General features: G+C 40.7%; 1 protein-coding gene across 5 annotated transcripts in view; it reads right to left on the reverse strand.

The window, feature by feature from the left end:
* PTPRG (protein tyrosine phosphatase receptor type G) overlaps window positions 1-24,571 on the reverse strand; it is a 747,615-nt gene that overhangs the window by 281,722 nt on the left and 441,322 nt on the right. For 4 of the 5 annotated variants that reach the window (XM_017854227.1, XM_017854230.1, XM_017854229.1 and 1 more), the window contains exon 4: window positions 11,694-11,842. In XM_017854227.1, the coding sequence (XP_017709716.1) occupies window positions 11,694-11,842 (149 nt within the window). Of the gene's footprint in view, window positions 1-11,693; window positions 11,843-13,625; window positions 13,741-16,938; window positions 17,010-24,571 lie in introns of those variants that run through there. The other variant, XM_017854231.1, reaches the window with a different exon arrangement.

Genomic DNA, 24,571 nt, shown 5'->3' on the forward strand with positions numbered 1-24,571 from the left:
TTCCTGTCTCTGCCTCAAACAGGCCAGGCAGGCTCCTGCCTCAGGGCCTCAGTGCCTGCTGAAGAAAAAAGTTTCTTGAGGCCAGGACACTCTGCCCTCCACAGAGAAGGCTCTGTTAATCAACCAAATGAATAAACACTGTGGATCATTTAGAACTGTCTCTAGAGAAGCCGGTAAGGAAGTAATTTAAACATTCTACATACTGTATTATCATGGCTGAGAGAAAAGCTCTCCACTGAACTATTTGGGGTTTCCCTACTGGAATATGTCTCAGCACTATGTTAGCCCATTAGCAAGCTCTAAGAGGAAGACTTGTTATGCAGCATTTCCTAAATCACTTTTTATGCAGAGAATTTAGATAGAATAACATGAATCCAGAAAATATGCTGGGGCATCTTTTCGATGGGTGTTGATTATATATGCTTAGGTACTTCAGTATCCGCTTATACCCTTCCAATAAATGACACAAAGAATGATGATGAAAGAGATAGAGACAGGAAATCAGAGACAATGACAAATTCAAAGAAGCAAACACAGAGGCAGGCTAAGAAATAGCAAGGGGCAGTGGGTGAGGTTTCTCTCACTCCAAGTCTTCCCTAATCAGGGAATGCTGAACACAGAGGCATGAACTCAGAACATTCCCTGAAATACTACATTTTAGAAATGAACAGAGTGAAGGTTTTAATAAGGAGATTCAGGAGTTGAAGCTCTATCTGTATGGTAATAGCTGGGATTTAGAAGTTATTTTACTATTAACCCAAATATCTTCCACATATTAACCTGAGTTTTAAAGTACCCTGTCTTGCTAAGACATCCGCAAACACTCAAGAGATGAATTTCGTATTTTTAAATAAGATAGAGTTTTGGTGAATTTGCCCAGCTGGTCTCCGTCCATCACAGTAAATGTATCCAGAGCAGTATCTGGTGCTCAATACAGCACCAGGCCAAACAATCCGGACTGAGAAGCTTTTGAAACTTTCTTCCCATTCCATTAAAGGGCGGTGAAATGAAATTCTATGCCAGGGATTTAAAGGGAAGAGAGGAAATAGACTTTCTTTCAAACTTGACTCCTTTCTATTTCTTATAAATCTTTCTGACTGTCCCTTCTGAGTGACGGTGGCACTAAAGAACTTGCTAAAGGCTTTAGATTTAAGATGTCTTGAAACCTTCCCGCTCAAATTTTGACAGGACAAGAAAAAAAGGCAGTTGGTGGTGTTGCTGATACACAGGCCCATAAATCCTCTTGACCTGAACTTACAATACAACTGATCCGGCGGCCTGAAGTCTCTAACTTCAGTGCACAAAGGTCTCCCCAGCCAGCTTTATTTGAGTTCCTGAGCTTGGAAGTGGATTCTGAGAAGAATAGTGTTCAAAGCTCCAGGAACAAATGTTGCAAAAAAGAATAAGAGGAAAAAACTTGAAGCTTATAAAGAAGAAGAAGAAGAAGAAAAAACCTGTACAGCATCTAAGTGAAGCCTTTTCAACAAGTCAGACCTCAATATAAAACTGAACTACGAAGTGTATATTTTTAAAACAGATTTTAAGGTATTTAACATTATAAGATACATACATCTAGATAGTAAAATGATTACTATAGTGAAACATATTAATATATCTATCATTTCCCATAGCTACCCATGCCCTGCTGTAAGAGCAGAGATAATCTACACATTTAGCAAAAATCCTGAATACTGCATACAACGCGTTTTTATTAACTATAGTCCCTCTGCTGTACATTAGTTCTTCAGACTTGTTCACTGTACATACCTGCTACTTTCTATCCTTTCACCTTTTTTGTTGTCCTCGTTGGAAGAGAAGAAGTCAAAAATACCAAAAATTCAACATAAAAACACCTCCTAAAGAATCTGTTAGTCTCTCATGTAGTTTATTATCAAAATTCCATTATTGTGGTCTGGAATAAAAAAGTTCACAAGTTTTAGTACAGCAGTAACTGTAAAATACAAACTGGATTTCAAGGACATAGTATAAAAATAGAATGTACTATGTCTCAGTGATACCTTTTATATTGACTTTATGTTAAAACAGTATTTTGGAATATATCAGGGGAAATGTAGATTATTAAAATCAACTGAAAATGAATTTCTTTGATAATAAATATTCTTGTATAATATAAATTGTATTATTCTATAATATAAAACATTTGTTAAAATAATATCTTCCTTTTACCTCTTTTAAGGGGCTTCTGAAAATTTAAAATGACAATGTGTGGTTCACATTACATTTTACCAGACAGTATTGCTCTCAGTGATTAAAAATAGACTGAAGTGGTCAATCCAGATAAAAAGCCTACTATTTTGCACAGATAGCTCTAGGCATAGTGCTGACTATATTTTCTATTCCCTTCATATCTCTCTGTATGTTTTACTATAGGTTCAGCCATCTCTGAACATTTGAAGCTCTTTCATTTTCTTTCCTATGATACAGGTTGAGCATCCCAAATCTTAAAAATCCAAAATCTTCAATGCTCTAAAATCTGACACTTTTTGAGCTCTGACATGATGCCACAACTGGAAAATTCCACACCTGACCTCATGTGATGGGTTGCAATGAAAATGCACTCACAACTTTGTTTCATCCATAAAATTATTCTAAAATTACATAAAATTACCTTCAGGCTATGTATTTAAGGGGCATATGAAACATAAATGAATTTTGTGTTTAGATTTGAATCCCATCCCCAAGAAAATTCGTTATATATAAATAAATATTCTCAAATAAAACAAATTAAAAAACTGAACATTTCTGGTCCCAAACATTTCAGATGAGGAACACTCAACCTGTACAATAAACAATAGTTAAGATTCTTAAAAAATGACTTCTATCTACTGTGTCAGTGGTTCTGAAAACAACCTAAAACAATGAAACGAAAAACAGCAAAATTACCTAATAAAACGAATTATGGTTAAGGTGTCGGAGATACTGGAGCCCAGATTCTGGAGTACTAACGGTAAGTCTCAGCCAAGCCACTTACCATTGCAGAAACTCAGTCTTTCCATCTTTAAGATGGGTATAAGAAGAGTCCCTCTTTATAAGGCTGACATGAAGAAACATCTAGAAAGTGCCTGACATAGGTCATGTCTATTAAATTGCATCTACAATATCATCGCTATTACCACTACCAACACCAGTATCAGTGACTTCAACCACAACCACCACTACCGTAAGTCTTCTATCTGGTTGTGAGGGTCACCACGGTCACTAAGTTTCTACACTGAGAATATCTCCAACTTAACCAGGTTTTCTTTTCAGAGCATGCCATCTCCTTAACTGTAATTCTCAGTATGATTCAAATAGCTATCAGCACACCACATATCGGTGACACACCATCAAACAGCCCTGAGCCAAGTTCATGTCTAAGGATGACTGTGATGAGGAATGCCAGACATCATGGAGATTTACCAAGCCAGGGACCAAAGCTGTTTTACCTCACAAAACCTGCACGCTTGCTTTGCACAACCAAGCATTAACTTCTCCACTGAGTATTCTCTAAGTACTAGGGCATCTTCAAATGTTCCTCTTAATTAACACAGGACATTCACATAAAAGATCAGCCAGATGGAAATTAAACATTTCACTAGCAAAGGATGAAACATTCTGCTCTAAAATGGAATCTTTATTTCAATAAAGTCATTAACTAAATTTCAACCAATTCCTTTCTCATTTGATGGAAGTCACTACAAGGCAAAACATAATTGGCTACACCACAGAATAGCAAACACCAGATAACCACAGGATGATCTCTCTAACACGTCCACGCTCCATGAAGAGGCAGGACAGGGAAAACAGGTATTATCTTAAGCTTCATGACAAAGGACTCTGAGAAAAAAAGAAACATTTCAGAGAACCTATGAAAGGTGTTAGCCAGCTTACTATAGGCGGAGAGTAAGGGAAGGGTTCCCGTAGAACCTCCGACCCGCCTCATGTGTTTACACCAGATATTTTGTGCAGATAAGGGTACCTGCACAGGGAGCCTGCCTAAATATGCCAGCGGTGGAAAATTCAATTCCTTAACACATGCACAGGAGAGAAATAAATCAATATGAAGCAGCTCAGTCTAACGGCCCACATGCACACTGGAAGGATGGGGTGGAGCCACCAGGAATTCATGCCATATAAAAACGAGGAACCCAGCCTCATCAGTTTTTTAGACGGGAGTCGGGGTATTCAACTGGGAAGGGGGCAACTGGAAACCTTTCTCCAGGACCCTTCTTTTTGGTGAAGGCTTTCCCTTCACTTAATAACTTCTACTACACTCACTCTCTGGTGTCCGCGTGCCTAATTTTTCCTGGTCATGAGATAAGAACCTGGACCTCACTTAGCTTAGCTAAAGGAGCAAAAATCCTGCATCACCTGTAACAATTCCAGGAACTGACAGAAAGTACACAACACGGGGGAAAAACTGTCATATTGGAAATGTTATTTTTAATAGAAATTATCTCAGACCCCCTCTGATGACGATTCTCTCTAATGGTAAGATAGCATCAAGTTCATAAAGATGCTAAAAAATTGTTTCTTGAACAAGCCAAGATGTCTTTATAGTTTTATTTTTTATATTATTTTATTAGAGATAAGAGTCTCATTATGTTGCCCAAGCTGGTCTTGAACTCCTGGGCTAATGAGATGCTGCTGAGTAGCCAGCACTACCAGCCTGGGCAACACAGCAAAACTTCATCTCAAAAACAAAATAGAAAAGAAAAAAGAAACCAAAACAACAATTTATTTGAACAGGACCCTATTTCTTAAAAGGAATATGGACTAAAGGTTGAGAGGAGAAAAGTATAAACTTACATTTCCAAAACAGTGATATTATGAACTTACACACACACACACACACACACACACACACACACACACACACAAAAGAGAGGGACAGAGGCCATATAAGTTTGGGGAAACATTGTGTTAAACAAAGGTAAACAGATTCTTCAGTGGAGGACTCGTCAAAGCCCTTAATACACCAATGTACAAATAAATCTTCAAGAAAGTATTTCATCCATCATACTGATTTCCAGGCCAAGCATGGTGGCTCATGCCTGAAATCCCAGGCTTTGGGAGGGTGAAGAGGGAGGATTGCTTGAGATCAGTTCAAGACCAGCGTGGGCAACATAGCAAGACCTTGTCTCTACAAAAAATAAAAAACATTAGCTGGGCATGGTGGTGTGTGGTTGCAGCCCCAGCTACTCAGGAGGTTGAGGCAAGAGAACTGCTTGAGCCCAGGAGGTTGAGGCTACAGTGAGCTGTGATCACGCCCTCCAGCCTGGGTGACACAGTAAGACCTTGTCATTCATACATACATACAAACATGTATACATAAACTTATTCCAGCAGTGAAGGAGGGATTATTTAAGGGGTGCTATCCAACCTGACATGTAGTCTAGGCTTTAGAATATCATGCTGCCAAAGCTCTGGATCCATGTGGGCCTCAAATCCTAGATGGGCTGGTCCACATCTGAGTAAGGCAGGAAACTGAGTGCCTGCATCACTGTGGTGAGGGTGGCGCTGTGCAAGGCCTTTGTGTATGACACAACTGGACGTGCTTACCAGAGAGAAGGAACGCATTCTCTCACCTGAGCCATAACCTAGGGGTCATTACAAGACAACTCTTCAACCAAAATATGACAGAAGTACTCCAGGGAAGAACCCCGATCGACTTCATAAAATGCATGGCAAATCATTAGGAAGGCTCTCAGGAGGAAGGCAGGATTTGAGCAGACAGGAGGGAGTGCAGTAGGAGGTCAAGGTAACACACCTGAAGACATGGATATTGAAGACAATTGCAGGCCCAAACAGAATGTTCAAATGAGAATCGATCACAGAACAAGGTCAGCCTAAAACTAGCAACTTCTGGCTGGACAATCCTGAACTGTGTCCAAGTATGCTGTACAATATGAAGACAAAGACGGGAGGAGGAAGAGAGAAGTACCGGGACACATCCACCCCACAGGGAGACACATGATTTTACCTGCTTGTGTCATGGTTGTAACTACCCAGTAGTGCTCTTTAGACATAAGCCATTGAGGTCACTCAATAGACACAAGACCCATACAATGGCCCTGGATATTTTTTCAAGACCAAATGGTGTTTTGTTGTTGTTATTTATGAATTTGCTACCAAAACTAATTTAGTGGTAAAACCAGATACGAAGAAATGTGAAGCTATGTAGAGTACTGATATTTCCACTTAGTGTGACTGTTCATTTGCTTGTTATAGGAATATTAATGAATGTAAGGATGTAGTTCCCGACCTTACTGGTTGCCTTCTGAAATATACATGGCACATGGGCTCTAACAGGGCCAGTACTAGTCCGTGGCCTGTTAGGAAACGGGCCGCACAGCAGGAGGTGAGTGGTGGGCAAGGAGCATTACCGCCTAAGCTCTGCCTCCTGTCACATCAGCGGCATCAGATTCTCATAGGAGCACAAATCCTATTGTGAACTGCACATGCGGGGGATCTAGGTTGCATGCTCCTTTTGAGAATCCAACTAATGCCTGATGATCTCAGGTGGAACAGTTTCATTCTGAACCCCCGACCCCGCCCAGTCCATGGAAAAACTGTCTTCCACAAAACCAGTCCCCATGTCAAAAACGTTGGGGACCGCTGGGCTATAATACCTTTCTAAGAAAGATTCTGAATTCTAAAACATCTGGCCTCAAGAGTTTCAGACAAGGGATTGCAGTCCTGTACCATATGGTAATGTGTACATGGTATACATTAGGAAAAATGCCTTTGCTTCTATTCACTCACTAAAATGCTCTGAACAGAGCTGAAATGAACCAGCTGTGACTTTTACCAGAAGGGGCACATACAATCAATTTGGATCATTTAAGCTTATTGAAGACTTCAACTCATAAAGCACCAGTAAGTCTGAATCAACAACTCCCGTGATCTTTTATTGTCATAAATAAGATTTTAATTACCTCAAACAACAAGCATGCAATGAACTCCCCACTTTAATGGAGTTCTCAAAGGTTTTACCTGGAGGTTTCTCTTTGTATTAACTGCAACTTTGGTTATTAGTGGAAATGCTGCATGATTAAATTTCTATTAGTGTTATATGAACCTTTATTTAAGTTACCAACCACAGAACAGGAATGAGTGTGGAATAGGAAAAAAGTTTAGGATACGATAGAAGCTGTCACAGATAACTGTGGCTGGACTGACAACAGAAAGCTGACTAGCCACAGAAGAACTGGAACAGGTCATCCTGTTTTAATGACTGGAATATTCTGATTTTTTTTACTTTAAGGACACTTAATCACATCTACAAAGTCTGTTGTGCCACATAAAGTAACATATTTGCAGCAGACATTTGGAAGAAGAGACATTATCTTGCCTACCAAAATCTCTACTGGCCTCTTTATTCCTTAAACTTAACAAATACCACCTGCCCCACGGCTTTTGCATATCCTTATTCTACTAGGAAGCTCCAATTCGTCTTTTCCATCTAATAAGTATCAATGTCTCCATTGAAAGCTTCCATCCCCTATCAAAATATCCCTCTACTTCAGAGACTATAATACAAATGAAATTACATAGATAGTTACATGACCAATGTTTAATTTCTGTGTCACCACTGGAGTGTAAACACCTTGAAGGCAGGAACTGTGACTTTCTGACTTATCTTTGTGTACCAGCCCACGTACAACAGAAGATACTCAAGAAAAATGTGCTGCTAGGCAAGGAATAATGCTCAGTAACAGGAGGTGAGGGCATCTGAGGATCCAAATTGGGTTCAGTCTCTAAGGCATGGCATTGTAATGTGACTTCAACTTTCTTTTCTAACTTTAACTGAGCTGTAAAGAACACTGGTTACTGAAGAGCTTTCATCTTGTTTTGTTTGTACAAGGGCTTTCTTTGTTAACTATTAGACTGGATGTTATTAAGTGCAGGAACTACAAGACTGAGTCCAGGATTCCAGCCAGAAAAATTCAGAGAGCTTTAATTTCTGGATGCCTACAAAGTTGTCTCAGATGACCTCAAAGAATTCCTGGGAAGCAACAAAACCTACAAAGTTGAGTTTGCTGCCATTTACCCTCAGGGAGCAGATCCAGCTTCTTGTGGGGCATATGTTTAAAATTCAGCCTGCAGAGCCGCAGCACAGAGGGAGCTGTTAAAATTCCCAAGGTCGTGACTGCATCTCAAGCAGATACTAAAGAAACCAGGAACAGCAATGCCGTTACACATGAGGCAAGGTACATTTACTCTCTAAAACCCAAAGAGGATGGAATGACTTCCCAAGAAACAAGTCCTCTTTATTCAAATGTATTTTAAATGATGCTACTTAGATAAAGAAATGCTCAATTCCACTAAACACACTGCTTTCTCCACTCCAGAATCTCACCACAGTGACACTAGTGACATTTTGGGGTTGGATGATTCCTTTTAGTGGGGGCTGTCCTCTACATTGGGATGTATAGCAGTATCCCTGGCCTCTACCAACCAGAAAGTAATGCCATAACACTTCCAACAATGGCAATAACCAGAAATGTCTCCAGACATGACCTAATGCCCCAGGGTGCAGGGGGGAGATGCTGTCCCCAGCTGAGAACCACAGCCATATTCTACCAATCCTAGTACAATCTTCAACAATGATTCTTCTGTAGCCCTCATACATACTGCATGCAAAACAAATAATTAATGTCCCCAATGTTGATAAATTACTCCATGATAAATTAAATTTTCTTATTTCCATTCTAGTTTTTGGGAAAACAATTGTAGTTATGTCAAAAGAAATAAACCAAGTGTAAGATGCTCAAATAGTATAAAAATTGTAAGGAGAGATGGGTATTAATGAAGAACTCGAATAAAGCAACTTAACATGAAATATCACAGACATACTTCGGGCAAAAGCAAGCAACTTTCTTGTGCATATTTTAAAGGTAAATTTAATGCAGTTACTTAATCTCTGAAATTCAAGTTCCTCCAAATATGCCGTTAATATGTTTATCACATTTTCAGAAAACAAGCTACGAATCAGATGGACTTCAATGAGGAACCCAATTGATATAGGCAGCCGTATCATCTGACATTATTTAAAAGAAAAATATCCAAACAACCTGGTTAAACAATAAGCCTGGGCATGGTGGCTGCCATTTCTAATTAGCTTCTGAATTCAATGGCTCCCTCTGAGAAATGGAAAACTGAAATAGTCACCAAAAGTCACGTGTTTCAAAAGAATATTACTCTGTGGCCGGGCGCCGTGGCTCACGCCTGTACTCCCAACACTTTGGGAGGCCGAGAAAGGTGGATCATTTGAGGTCAGGAATTCAAGACCAGCCTGGCCAACATGGTGAAACCTCGTCTCTACTAAAAATACAAAAATTAGCCAGGCGTGGTGGCACACGCCTGTAATCCCAGCTACTTGGGAGGCTGGGGCAGGAGAATTGCTTGAACCCAGGAGGCAGAGATTGCAGTGAGCTGAGATCATGTGCCTGGGCAACAGTGAGACTCCATTTCAAACAAAGAAAGGAAAAAAAGGGTATTAATGTCTTTGATACATTATTCCCAGAATCAAATGTAAAGAGGAGACTGGTCATTCTGGGCATGAGGAAGTGTAATTACACAGAGGCAAGGTTCCCAGTTCCCAGCTCTAGAGGTCTTCTTTTCCAAGGTAGCCATCTGATTGAGTTTTTAAGCTTTCAGGACAGGTCTTTTGTCCAAAACAACAGGAAATGAACAAACCGCAACCCAATTCTAAGACAAAGAGGCTTCAGAGCAAAGCTGGCTGGACACAAAGCTGCCCCTTCAACTCATATTGCCAATGGGAACCTGTCAGCAAGTCCAGAAGGAAAATCCTACACTTAAGAACATGATGTAATTTTGCTTCTAGGAATCAAGTTTTCCAAGTACAAATAAAGCTAAGACTTCTAAGAAATGATTCATTCCATTTTAAGGGTGGAAGAGAACCCATTAAGTAGAAACCCAACTCATGAAAGATATCATTATTGTGACTAGGATAGGAAGTTCCACAGATAGAGGAGTCCTAATGCAGGAAGAATTCTGCTACTGACAATTCCTCAGCTTAACAAGAAAAAACATGAAGCATTTTCTCAGAGTAGTTATCTCTGGTTTCTCCAGGAACAGTGGATAAGAAACAAATCTGCGTGGCCATATAAGCATCTATAGAAAAATAAAAATTATTTTCTTATCGTGTAGGGGTTCTTCACCAGAGCTTCACGGATACTTACAGGGTTCAAAAATGGGCCTGAGGAGCTAGGGAGAATGATGAAATCCTATCAGTTACATGTAAATCTATGTGTAGATACACACATGTGTCTTCTTTGTGAAGGGGGTCTCAAGAATTCATCAGATTATCAAAGCAGGACAAGACTTAGAAGCTATGAAATTCTAACAGCTGAAAACCTTCTTGGCCATGTGGCTCCTTTGATTAACGTATGTTACCAGTGAAAAGTCACTCCACGTTTGAGTACAGCCATAGGCTAGAACTGTTACTGAAACACCCGGGGTTCAGACTAGGTCCGGTTGCTTGCTGCACAGAAAGCCAATCACTGAGATGACAAGCATTGCCAAGGAAGGCTTTAATTGGGTACTGCAGCCGAGAGAGGAGATGTGAGCTCAGTCTCAAATCCAGCTCCCTGATTGACTAAAACTAGAGATTTATATAACATGGAAGAAACCTAACAATGTGTAAGAAAACAAGAACTAAGGAGGGGTAAAAAGGCATTTGGTGCAATGGTCTGGTGCACTTCAGTCCTCTGATACTTTTTTGAGAGGCCTGAAGGTCCTTTCCTGAGGAAGGAACTCAAATAAAACAAATACAAGTGTGAAGCTTTAATAGCAGAAGGGCCAATTTCTATGTTTATCCAAAACAACTGTCTATGGGACTCTTGGGCAGGTTTCAGAACCACATTCATTTTGTTCTTCCATACACTTCTAAGGCTTACCACATGGGGGACCTACCAAGAAACAAACATGTTCATCACAACAAAAGAACAGTCACACAACAATCATGATTAAAGGAAATACATAAGGTTGGCATTGGAAGAGATGTGCTCTCCCTACCCAACATTAATAAAGGAGTTGGAGACGTGCTCCCTCCCTCACCCTGGCTCTAAAGCAGATACACAGCAGCATCTGACCTAGCATCTGACCACACCCTTCTACTGTCCAGCAGGATGGATCACTGAGAAGACTGACACAGCAGAAGCAAAATGTCACCATCAATCCTAACAAAATTAACAGTGACTCATACCACCACAGCCTCTTTTTCAACAGCCACTGGGAGCAAAAAAAACCTTACAACTTTGCTACCAAGAGAAGGTTCTGAGACTCCTCTACATGTTGCCAACTTTTCTATTTTCTTAAGGGTGAAAATGAAGTCAACCCAGTTTCATACATAATGTCATCTTTCAAAAATGGGAACAGACAGTGAAAAGAAACTGTGTCAAATGAAACACATGATGAACATCATCAACCAGCAGTGAGTCTACTCAAACCACGATGCCTGTGACTTCTGTGTTTCTCCAGTTAAACAAACGCAAGAAACAAGGATGGATACCCACCTGCCATACTACGGATAAAGGGTTTCCAGAGAGATGAAGTTAGGTACTGTACAGGTGTGATTTGCAAAATGACTGAGGGTAAGGACATAGCATCTGATTAACATAAAGACCGAAGCACAGCTACACGTTGAGATCTTGACTTTCTCTCACCTCAACAGGAAACCTCCTGCCATCGATGCTGTGTTCAGAGCCCGCTGAGCCATTGCTGTGGCCCCAATGAAATTCCACCTTCTCGGCTTTGAATCTGCCAGGCAGACCAGCTCCACTGACAAAATAGTCGTCTTTCAGAAGGATGGCAACTGTGTGAAACGAATGAGAAGAGAGGAAAACAAACTGAGTTTCAAAATCAAACCGAATTTTCCTGTTACTTCTAATAAAGTTCATGACTACCATGATGTGAATTATGTCCTCATGCACCTGTGAAAAAATACATTGAACACACCCGCCTGAATAAATTAGTTCATTCTAGCTGCAGAATGCTCTCAGAGCATCAGTTGGCCCTAAATCATGACACTTTCCAGAGAATGATCTCAGAATTACTTATCCATTTAACAGATTTTTAAAAAATGGAGACAATGACAGAATAAGTCACTCTGAATCAGTGTCTCCTAAAACTGCTTGATGGTCAAAATCGTCTAGAGAGCAAGATTCTTCTTTTTAAGCACTGATTCATGGGGCTACCCCAAGATTCAAGGTCTGGAACCAGATAGGAAATATATAATCAGCCAGATGCAATAGGCATGTTTCTTTGGTCAGAAAATGCAGGCAAGATATCAGGAAACAAAAATTTGTGGGTGCTTCCAATATTAAGGCAACAGTAAGTGGGAAGAGAGCTGGGAGTCTGTTATTTAATAACAGTACCCAGGGAAGTGTAATGCAAAATCTACTCTTGAAGTCACTCAAATACTGGCAGATAACTAGTTTTCTCTATTTTTTCTTTTAGTTCCAAGCAAAAAATAATTTCCCTTAACCCATCCAAAGAACACATGAGAAGCATCCACAACATAGGGAACCTCAATTAAATTCCAACCCTAAATTTCAAAAATATACTGCTCTTTCTTGAAATACAGGAAGGAGAAATTGAGAATAACTTGGATTTACACTAACAAAAAAATATTTTTCCAAAAGGAATATAATGTCTAAATAAAAAACAAATTCTTTTCAAGTGATATATTCCCTTTTTTTGTTTCTCTAGAAGTGAATTCATTCATTCACTCATTCATTCAATAAATACTTATTGGCTGCTAAATACATGTAAGGTGCCAAACAATATACCGAATGGTTTGTGATCGAAAGCCAAGCTTGCGTAAGCCATGGGAAATTGCTTATCCTCATTGTCTCCTCTTCCTAAAGGGATCCTAGTTAGAGCTTTAGTGAGAAATCCTGCATGAAAATTAGGTCTCCATAAAAGATAGGGACTAGGCTAATGACCCATTTCTAGAATACTGCAATTAGTTTCAGTACTTCTCTATGTAAAGGAAGCATTAAAAGCAAGTGAAGGAACTTTCTCATATAAATCCCTTTTTATTGTATTCAAAAGGCAGTTTTTCTCCAACTTTTGAAAAAATATACAAGGAATGCCCAATTAGAAGAACAGCAAATTACAGGATAAAATGAAGTAAAAGCAAGTGTTTCTTGTGCCAATTAAATATGCCACAGCACTGTGCCACCTTCACCCTGTGTTGGGCATCTTTTAGAACAGGGGTCATAAACTTTTCCTGTAAAGGGCCAGTTGGTAAATATTTTAGGCTTTGCAGGCCAACTGGTCTCTAGTGTAACTACTCACTCTTTATAGCACAGAAGCAGCCAAAGATAATACTTAAATGAATGGGTGAGGCTATGTTCCAATAAACCTTTATTTAACCACACCGATATTTAAATTTGACAAAATTTTCAATGTGTCATGAAATATTACACCTTTTGATTTTCATTTAATTATTTAAACCTGTAAAAATGAGAGACTTATCATTGTGTGACATAAATATAGTATCTTAGAATATCTAAAATCTTATATAAAATACATCTATGTATACAGATATTAGAAAATATCTTCTAAAATATTATATTATACTAACCACATACCTTTAGTTTGATGTCAAAACATTTAGGCATTAGCTCGGTAGTGTTTCAAACACTGTTGATCCTTCTCAGCCAGTTGTAAGTTCCAAAGGACGAAGGCAAAACATTTTGATTCCATCTGTTACAATATACCCAGGGAATCAGCAGCATCTTATAAATATTTGATTTTACCTAAATCATTTATATCTCTGTCAGGGGTCATTTTACTTGTTTTATATGAATAATTAAAAGCATAATTAGAGAACTGTACAATCTGAAACATTAATCTCATTTTTCATTTTACAGTGTTTCTCACCAGAGCACACAGCATGTTACATGTCCACCCACCCCTTCCAAAAATGTCATATATTTTTGTTTACACATGAAACTGGAATGAGAGAACTTTCCCAGCTAACACATTTTCTGATGACAGGTGTAACACTGAACTGTTTGAAACAGAATATACCGAAGGTAGTCACTGCAGAGCACAAGATGTCATGCATACGAGCTCAAGACACATTGGGACTCCATTCTGCCACTTAACAGTGGTGTGACCTCAGGCATGTTACCCAACTTCTCTGTGCCTCAGTTTCCGCCACTGTTCAAATGGGATAATTACTGCAGTGCCTACCTGGCTGGGCTATTTTGACACCTGGAGAAAAATCACACTGGGAAAGCAGATGATCCAGGGCCAGGAAGCCAGCAAGCACATATTCAGTGGCAGTTTTTTCAAACTCATTTCTAGAATCAAGGCTGGAGCTCCTGGACAGCACAAAAGACTGGCCACATAGGTGTAACTCTCTGTTTTCAGAGAAAGTTATACTTTAAAGCAATACTGTCTTTCCCACACAAGTGTCATTAGAGGCAGGGACAATAGCAAGAGCAGGGATGGCTCAAATACTATTTGGGAGGAGATCTTTTATTTTATTTTTTTTTTTGAGATGGCGTCTACCTCTGTCAGTTCTGAACAGCAGGGAAGTGAGAAGCCTTCTCAAGAGAATGTTCAAAACCTAAAGCAATATGGAAACATCTGCATGCCAAAAAGGATGTGACACTGGTCTCCTTTTTCTCTGGATGCTTCTCTCTGGATGTCTTTTCCCACATGTCTTCCTCTTTTCTGTTACTTAGGTGTACACCATTCTTTCTACATTCTAAGTTCTCTGTAATTTGGCACTCAAGTCTGCCCTGGGTAAGAATATACGGGCAGAAACAGCAATAAGATACCATTTGGAGTCTATCAAATTGGTAAGGACTTTTTTTTTTTTTTTTTTTGAGACAGAGTCTCGCTCTGTCACCCAGGCTGGAGTGTAATGGCATGATCACTGCTCACTGCAGCCTCAGCCTCCCGGGTTCAAGTGATTCTCCTGCCTCAGTGTTCTGAGTAGCTGGGATTATAGGCATAAGACACCATGCCTGGCTAATTTTTGTATTTTTAGTAGAGACAGGGTTTCACCATGTTAGCCAGGCTGGTCTCTAACTCCTGACCTCAAGAGATTCACCCACCTTGGCCTCCCAGTGCCTGGATTACACAGGTGTGAGTCAGTGTGCCCAGACTGGGCCTGGGGGAGAGATCTTAAGTACTGGGTAGATGCTTTTAGTACACTAAAACCCAGAATAAAAAAGATACTGCCTTTTCTGAATTATTTCTATCTTTTTGATCAAAGAAAATAAAATCATAGTTGGGTGCTAATATAACCCGTATAGTTCCCTGATACTCACTTATTTCCCAATTTTACTCGAGTAAGCATAACGCTAAAATTTAATAACATGAGCAAGGTTGATTTATTTTTGTAGATTATGGATATATTTCTAGCAGTAAGTTTCTACCAGTCAATCAGAACTGGTTTTTCCAACAATGGTGTTGATAAAGAGTTTTCTTTTAAAATCAATTCATTTAATCAAAATGAAGTAAGTAAATTAGAAGAAAATAGCACTATAAAAATAATAAATACAGCCGGGCGCGGTGGCTCACTCCTGTAATCCCAGCACTTTGGGAGGCCAAGGCAGGCGGATCACGAGGTAAGGAGACCGAGACCATCCTGGCTAACATGGTGAAACCCCGTCTCTACTAAAAATACAAAAAATTAGCCGGGCGTGGTGGTGGGTGCCTGTAGTCCCAGCTACTCGGGAGGCTGAGGCAGGAGAAGGGTGTGAACCTGGGAGGTGGAGCTTGCAGTGAGCTGAGATTGCGTCACTGCACTCCAGCCTGGGCGACAGAGCGAGACTCTGTCTCAAAATAATAATAATAATAATAATAATAATAAATACAAATAAAATTTAATCTAAAAATTAAAACAACGGCAGGAAAAGCTGAATCTGGATAAGGCACAAACTGGAAGGTGCCAAGCTAACAGCTAAAGACAGGAGAAGAATGAATGGTGTTATAGACCGAATGTTTATCTCCCTGGAAACTCACAAATTGAAACCCCAATCCCCCATGTAATGGTATGATGAGTCAGGGCCTTTGGGAGGTGATTAGGCCATGAGGGTGGAACCCTCATGAATGGGATTAGTGCACTTAAAAAAGAGATCCCCAGGCCAGGCACAGTGGCTCACACTTGTAATCCCAGTGCTTTGGGAGGCCGGGGGTGGAGGATCACCTGAGGTCAGGAGTTTGAGACCAGCCTGGCCAACATAGTGAAACTCCGNGAGACTCTGTCTCAAAATAATAATAATAATAATAATAATAATAATAAATACAAATAAAATTTAATCTAAAATTAAAACAACGGCAGGAAAAGCTGAATCTGGATAAGGCACAAACTGGAAGGTGCCAAGCTAACAGCTAAAGACAGGAGAAGAATGAATGGTGTTATAGACCGAATGTTTATCTCCCTGGAAACTCACAAATTGAAACCCCAATCCCCATGTAATGGTATGATGAGTCAGGGCCTTTGGGAGGTGATTAGGCCATGAGGGTGGAACCCTCATGAATGGGATTAGTGCACTTAAAAAAGAGATCCCCAGGCCAGGCACAGTGGCTCACACTTGTAATCCCAGTGCTTTGGGAGGCCGGGGGTGGAGGATCACCTGAGGTCAGGAGTTTGAGACCAGCCTGGCCAACATAGTGAAACTCCGTCTCTACTAAAAGTACAAAAAGTTAGCCGAGTGTGGTGGCAGGCACCTGTAATCCCAGCTACTCAACAGGCTGAGGCAGGAAAATTGCTTGAACCCGGGAGGCAGAGGCTGCGGTGACCGAGATCATGCCACTGCACTCCAGCCTAGGTGACAGAATGAGACTCTCAAAAAAAAAGAAAAAAGAGGCCCCCAGTTAGCTGCCTTTCCTTCTACCATGGAATGTGAGAAGTTATCATCTATGAAAGAAGCAGGACCTCACCAGACACTGAATCTGCTGGTGCCTTAATCTTGGACCTCCATCCTCCAGAACGCTGAGAAATTTCTATTGTTTAGGCCACCCAGTTTATGTTATTTTGTTATAGCAGCCTGAACTAACTAAGACAGTTGGGCTAAGACAGAAAGACAGGAAAGGTCTATGTGGCAAACAAAGTTTCTAAAACTATCCTGATTGTGATGAATGTAGATTGTGATGAAATAAAAGCAGAATGATGGAGAGAACAGAAGAAGCTGGAAGCTTCACAAGAAGAGTCCAAAAGTCCACAGCTGTGGCTACGTATGGGCTCTGGAGGTCTATATCTTCCTGACACAAGAAGTAAATTTCTGAGCACGGTGCACACATGGAGCTTAGGAGCTGGCCTGTGTAGCCAGTAAGTCCAAACTTGAATCCTAGTTCTGCCACTGTCCACTTACGAGAAAGTTAATGCACTTCTTGGTGGCTTCGTTCCTATTCTGTAAAATTGGAATAAGATAGCAGCTACTTCACAGGTAAGTTAAGAGGTTCACGAGGGCTGATATACGAAGAACGCTCACAGCAGCAATTCATACACATCACAGAATAGCATTGGTGTTATGCAACCTTAAGGAAGGTTATTATCCTAGGGAAGGATCCACAGCTTTCACCAGATTCTCCTTATGTCTGGGGCTCCCCATGATGTAAAGACCTCCAGGCTATGCAAAGGGCCAGGACAAAGTACAGGTCAGTTCACATCTTAAATGAGGAATTAGTTTTCTCCTGAACTGGAAGGGTTGACTAAGTGCCTGGCATTCATAAGCATTCTTTGCAGGACATCCCCCAACTGTTTATAAATTAAATTCAACATGTGTGTATAACACAGGCTAAAGCAAATGTTCACACTAAAATCTGAGTAAACAGCAGCAGGTGCCAAAAAGTAAAGAAAAATGGAAGAGAGGAAAACTAGCAGTTTACTATCATATCCTCCTACCCTGATGCACCGTTGCCAAGACTATAAGGTAGAAAAAAAAGCCTACCATTATGGACCCTAATGATGGGATCCCCAGACCACTTTCCACAATACCTGTGACATCAGAGGGATGCCCTGGGGCTCCCAGTAAAAGGGAAACGCTCTTCTCTGAAGGTCAGAATGCACTGGCTGTCGTTACAGCCTTCCACTAATTTCCCTGTAGACACTGACATTTATGTTTTTCAAATACTCAACAAATATTTACTGAGTAATCACTGGCGGAAAAAGTTGGGTAAATCAGACACAACTCTTGCCCTTCTGGAACTTATGGCTAATGGGAAAGACAGGTCTCAAGAACTAAACAGACAACAGACGCAAACCTGCAAGTGGGACAAGGGGTAGCACCTGAGCATCCAAGCCTCGATGAGAGAAGGGGAGGGTGTCATGGTCTGAGCTGAGAGTGAAAGGAGCTACCCCAGGGAAGTGCCAACAAGATGGGAGAACATCAAGAAAGAATCAATGGCCCCACGGTAGTGGTAATGAGCAAGAGAAAGCCAAGGTGACAGGTACCCAGAGAGCAGGGTGGGACACGAGGACAGAGCACGAGGCAGGGACAGTGAGCAGTCCGTTTGTTCCAAGAGAAATGGGAAGTCCTTGATATGATTGGGAGAGAGAACAACAAAGAAAAAGGGAGAGACAGGCAAGATCAGATTAAGGAACTAAGTAGATTACTCTGGCTACTCTGTGGAGAAGGCCTGGGAGGAAAGCAATGCTGGTCAGTAGAAATAAGTGAGGAGCTGATAGCAGTAATCCAGTAAAGAGTCCCTGGACATGCTGAATCAGAGCAACCTCCGATATCCAAGAGATGATAAACCACAGGAATATCCTGGGTCTCAGTTAACTCACTGCTAAACTAGGTGAGATGAACAAGGTGGATTAGTTAACACTTTAACCATATAAGACATGAAAGATGGAGGAGTCTAGCAGAGAACGCTGTACCCTAAAAAAGAAACAGTTCTTCAAAAAATGGCCTGTAACATTCAGGGTAATTGGTTAATCAGGCTTCTGTCTACACAAAAACTAGTTCCTACCACCTGAATTTGGGGACTGAGGCTGTGGGCATAACAAAGAAAATGGAGCTTAGCAGACAGGAAACACAGCTTGCAGAGTACCTAGCCAAAGACTGACCCAGTGAAATAGCTCCAAGCTCAATTCCAGGATTCAGGTAAAGCTGGATAGTATTAGAATGAAAGAACCCAAGAACGTGGGCCTTTGAAACAGGAAAATGTATAAAGCAGAGCAAAAGCACACCTAGCATTCCCCAAATAAATAATGGATTTTAAAAATTAAACTTTCATTTTCTTTTTTTGGGCAACCTTAGGCTAATCGGAGATGCCCCAGGGTACTACAAAGACACTGTTTATATTAGGCACGCCCAATATAAACAATGCCAAGGGCCCAGATGTTTCCAAACATCTGTCTACTTGGCTGATGTTCTGCTCTTAATCAGAAGCTTGGCAGCCTCTTTGTAAGTGAAATGACCTATTTATTAGTGACACAAACAAAACTCAGAATAAAAAAGCAACTGTTGATCAAGGAATGATGACTCCACAATGGTCTACCATCATCGGCCCATATTTACACCTATTAAGGATCATTACATTGAGGAGGCTATGGAAGTGTTATAATAAAAATAAAAGTAATGATTGGCACCAGGTGAGTTTGAGACCCTCCTAAAAATACATTTGGGGAATCATTCATGTATTTCACTTATCCAGGCCCTCCTCATCCAATATTATTAGGGATAAGAGAGGTTTTATTGAAATAATAACACATTTAGGTTATTACTGTCAATATCAAAATCTACTCCATAGATACAATAAATGAAAACATTTTTTAAACTTCAGTTCTCTTCTATGGCCAGCTCTAAGGAAGGAAGACAGGAAGGAGAGAAGGGGGACAACGCTAGGAGCAGGCAGTGAAAACAGGCACAATAAGGCAGAGAGACAGAGACATGCCCCAGGGGAGGCAAATGCAAGGAGAAGACACAGGAGGAAATGTGGGAGAGAATGAAACCACAAAAAAGGTAAAACCTCATGGAGAGATCCATAGAGAAAGACATGTGAGTCCAACAGAATACAAAGAATAGGCAGAGGTTGCAGTGAGCCAAGATTGCACCACTGCCCTCCAGTCTAGCAATACAGTGAGTGAGACTCCAAAAAAGAAAGAAAAGAAGGAAAGAAAGAAAAAAACAGAAAGCCCAAACTATCAGAAATATATGAAGACACACACATACACACACCCATACCCACAACCCCCTCACACACACAAAAACACACTTTTCCTAGAAACTTCCTAACCAATCTCTTGATTACTAAAGGCATCCGTGTTACACTTGAGCAACCATGCCACTGTGGGATCACATCTTGCATGGGGGCTAGGCACAAAAGTCCATCAGTTTTGGAGGGAAATCAGACATCATGAAGACTGCTATTGAAAATCTTGTAATGAGCCGGGCGTGGTGGCTCATGCCTGTAATCCCAGCACTTTGGGAGGCCGAGATGGGGCAGACTGCTTGAGGCTGGGAGTTCAAGACCAGCCTGGCCAACATGGAGAAACCCCATTTCTACTAAAAATATAAAAATTAGCTTGGCGTGGTGGCATGCACCTGTAACTCCAGCTACTTGGGAGGCTGGGACATAAGAATCGCCTGAACCTGGGAGACAGAGGTTGCAGTGAACCAAGATGGTGACACTGCACTCCAGCCTGGGCCACATAGCAAGACTCTGTCTCAAAAAAAAAAGAAAAAAGAAAAGACCCTGTAAGGTGCCCATCTAAAGTGGTAGCCTGGTGCTGACTCTCAGTAAGGCTCACACATCCTTGTCTCCACTGACCTTGGAAGAGACAAGTGGCTCTTCAGGGCTGTAGAGAGGCAGCAGTTAGCTTGAGTGGGGTTCTACAATGAACAATAGGGCAAAGAGTATCTTTCAACTCCAGACACTTGCTTGACCTTGGGGAGGGGTGGCTACCCCTGGCCTGTGTCTGAGCAGAGCCACATCCTCCTCCAACACTTAGCTTGGATCACAAGCGCAGTTAGGGAAATAGCATGTGGAAATGACCAAGGTTGTTAAGATTTTATTTTTCTCTTTTTACCAGCTAGCAATTAGTTTGTTCATTACTTAGCTTGCCTCTGTGTGCTCTTAAGTTGCTACTCTACTGAAAACTTCTAAGAGCCAGGTAAAATAAACTCAATGGAACAGTGTCCTAAAATACTTGCCTTAGTTTTATGGGCACAGTAACATACCAGAAAATCACTCTTGACTTTCCCATCTATAGTTTCCCTCCCAATGATTCTTGTGTGAACTGAATAACCATATTTTGAATCCATCTGTGTCAGGCACTATGGCATATGCAGACAAATAGGAAAGAATGTCGGCAAAGAAAAAATATAATAAACCAATATAATGAGAGAAGATGAAAATAGCACGTCTTGTGGTAAACACATTTACTATTTGTCCTCAGTGTGGGATGTAAGAAAAAGTAGTTTAAAAAAAAAAAAAAAAAACTCCTCCCAATAGTTAAAATTCATAGAAGACCATGTCTTATTAACATACATCAGAAGCAACATCTAAGTATTAAATTCTGATCTTTTTGCTGGAAGCTAATGCTAGGAACAGCAAGACTGTCTTGAAATGTTCTTGATGAATGCATTATCTTTTCATTCTACAAAAATGAAAGAAAGGGAAATAACTTTAGATGAAATCAAATGGGAACTGGCACAATAGATAGTTACGGCTCCTCAGGAAGAAACAGAGAGATGCTATCTGTCTTGTGAAGATATTTTAGACAACTTTCGAGAAGTGGGTTAGGTACAACCAAGTTGCTCCATTGATTATGCTGGATAGGATATATAGCACTCTCAGGGGGTTAAGACAGATCTGAACATTTAAGCTGTTTTATGGGAGAGTTACTGTCTGTATGTAATAGGCCGCTTTAAATATTAACTTTCTATATTCATATTTTAATATACAAAAGACAGAGTCTATTTTACAGATAAGTGACCTGTAAATTTCCATCAGAAAAAAATAAATACTCCCTCTTGAATTTATTTCCCGGAATATAAAGTTCCAGAAAATACTCTAAAATAATTTTAGAGAAGAAAAATATGTGTTGCTTAAAAATTAATGATTTACGGAAGTTCATCTAGGTATGCAAGATAGATATAAAATGGATGGCACAAAGGCAGGCCATGTGGCTCATGATACACGAATTTTTTTAAATTTACACTTTTAATTTTTCTCAGAATAGCAGATTCACATGCAGTTGTAAGAAATAATGCAGATCCCATGACCCCTTTAACCCATTTCTCTTAATTGTACCATCTTTCAAAACTAGTACAGTGGGCTGGGCATGGAGGCTCATGCCTGTAATCCCAGAACTTTGGGAGGCTGAGGTGGGTGGATCACCTGCTGAGGTCGGGAGTTCAAGACCAGCCTGACCAACATGGAGAAACCCTGTCTCTACTAAAAATACAAAAAACTAGCCGGGCTTGGTGGCACATGCCTGTAATCCCAGCTACTTGGGAGGCTGAAGCAGGAGAATTGCTTGAACCCAGGAAGCGGAGGTTGTGGTGAGCCGAGATCACTCCATTGTACTCCAGCCTGGGCAATAAGATCGAAACTCTGTCTCAAAAATATATATAAATAAACCAACCAACCAACCAAACAAAAAAACTGTCGTACAGTGATAGGTGGTTTCTTTAAAAAAAGAATTAGACAGGTTGCCTATCAATACTATTCAATGTGGAAATTATAAACCCCACCCTAATTTAGCCTGCACTAATACGTACTGTTCAGTTGAATTTATATGATCCAGACAAAATAGATCAAATGAATACTCATTTCTTCAAATTCTAAAAAATTTATGAACTCATGGTGTGTTAAGATCTACAGAATAGCCAAGCATGGTGGCTCATGCTTATAATCCTAGCATTTTAAGAGGCTGAGGCAGGCAGATCACTTGAAGCCAGGAGTTCAAGACCAGTATGGCCAACATGGCAAAACCCTGTCTCTACTAAAAATATAAAAATTAGCCGGGCCTGGCAAGGCACAGTGGCTCACGCCTATAATCCCAGCACTTTGGGAGGTTGAGATGGGAAAATCACTTGAGGTCAGGAGTTCCAGAGCAGTCTGGCCAACGTGGTGAAACCCCGTCTCCACTAAAATACAAAATTAGCCGGGGTGGTAGTGCATTCCTGTAGTCCCAGCTACTCAGGTTGCTGAGGTAGAAGAATTGCTTCAACTCGGGAGGTGGAGGTTGCAGTGAGCCGAGATTGTCCCACTGCACTCCAGCCTCAAAAAAAAAAAAAAAAAAAAAAAAAATTAGCCGGGCATGGAGGTGGGTGTCTGCAATCCCAGTTACTCAGGTGGATGAGGCACAAAAACTACTTGAACCTGGGAGGCAGAGGTTGCAATGAGTTGAGATCACACCGCTGAACTCCAGCCGGGGCAACAGTGAGACCATCTCAAAAAAAAGACCTACCAAATGAAGGAAGTTTATATTAGTGTTAAAACAGAACAACACAAGTTGATTTCTGCACCCAAGTTTCTAAACCACCATAAGTTAAAACTCTTTCAAGAGATTAAAAAAAAAAAAATTGCATGTTCTTTGTTTCAAATTGCGTATAGCTGGTTGTCACTTTTTTTTTTTTTGAGATGAAGTCTTGCTCTGTCACCCAGGCTGGAGTGCAGGGGCCGGATCTCAGCTCACTGCAAGCTACGCCTCCCGGGTTCACACCATTCTCCTGCCTCAGCCTCCCGAGTAGCTGGGACTACAGGCGCCCGCCACCACGCCTGGCTATTTTTTGTATTTTTTAGTAGAGACGGGGTTTCACCGTGTTAGCCAGGATGGTCTCGATCTCCTGACCTCATGATCCGCCCGTCTCGGCCTCCCAAAGTGTGGTTGTCACTTTTTAAAAACCCTTCCTACAGCAGATTCATCTTAGAGTATTTATGATATATTGGCCTATCTAATATTATGTCGTGAATTTTATAGTAATTAGTTGTATGAGAGTAATAAAGATTTATTTCTGCTTCTCAGAACACTGTGCTTCTGAAATTTCTGAGACCGACGGGTTTGTATTTGGATAGCTTTGCTCTAAAATCAAGTGCATGCACTCAAGAGATATGTAACAGGTTGTGGATCACTCTAGGAAGCTAGGAGAGTGACAAAGATTGATAATCAGCTTCTGGAAGACCAAGGTCATGAATCAACTTGAACTGAGTGAACCCTACATACGTCTAAACCCTGTCATTGGTGATACCAAGCTGAAAGCTGTCACTGAAACGTGTTATCTTTGCTGAAGGCTGTCAAGCGTTGCAAGTCAAGTAGAAAACCGTATCAGAGAGCGCAGTGATTGTCTCTGACAGCCTTCCAGAATGTGGTGCTGAGGTGGTACTCAGTTGCAATCTCTGATTGCACCCAGGGTGGCAAAGCTCTCGTCCACTACATTTAGATGTTCTGAAGAGAAATAATCTCATTGCAGTTATCCTAAGAACACCGTATTTAAAACATAAAGTAGGGCAACTGATAAATTCTGAATTGCAACAATAAGCACACAATCTGTGCTGGGGTGGTAGAGAGGTGAGGATGAAAAGGTACGTACAGGCCAGGTGCAGTGGCTCATGCCTG

The sequence above is a fragment of the Rhinopithecus bieti genome, unplaced genomic scaffold (assembly GCF_001698545.2).
Source record: "Rhinopithecus bieti isolate Rb0 unplaced genomic scaffold, ASM169854v2 scaffold_36004, whole genome shotgun sequence".
Taxonomy (NCBI): Eukaryota; Metazoa; Chordata; class Mammalia; order Primates; family Cercopithecidae; genus Rhinopithecus; species Rhinopithecus bieti.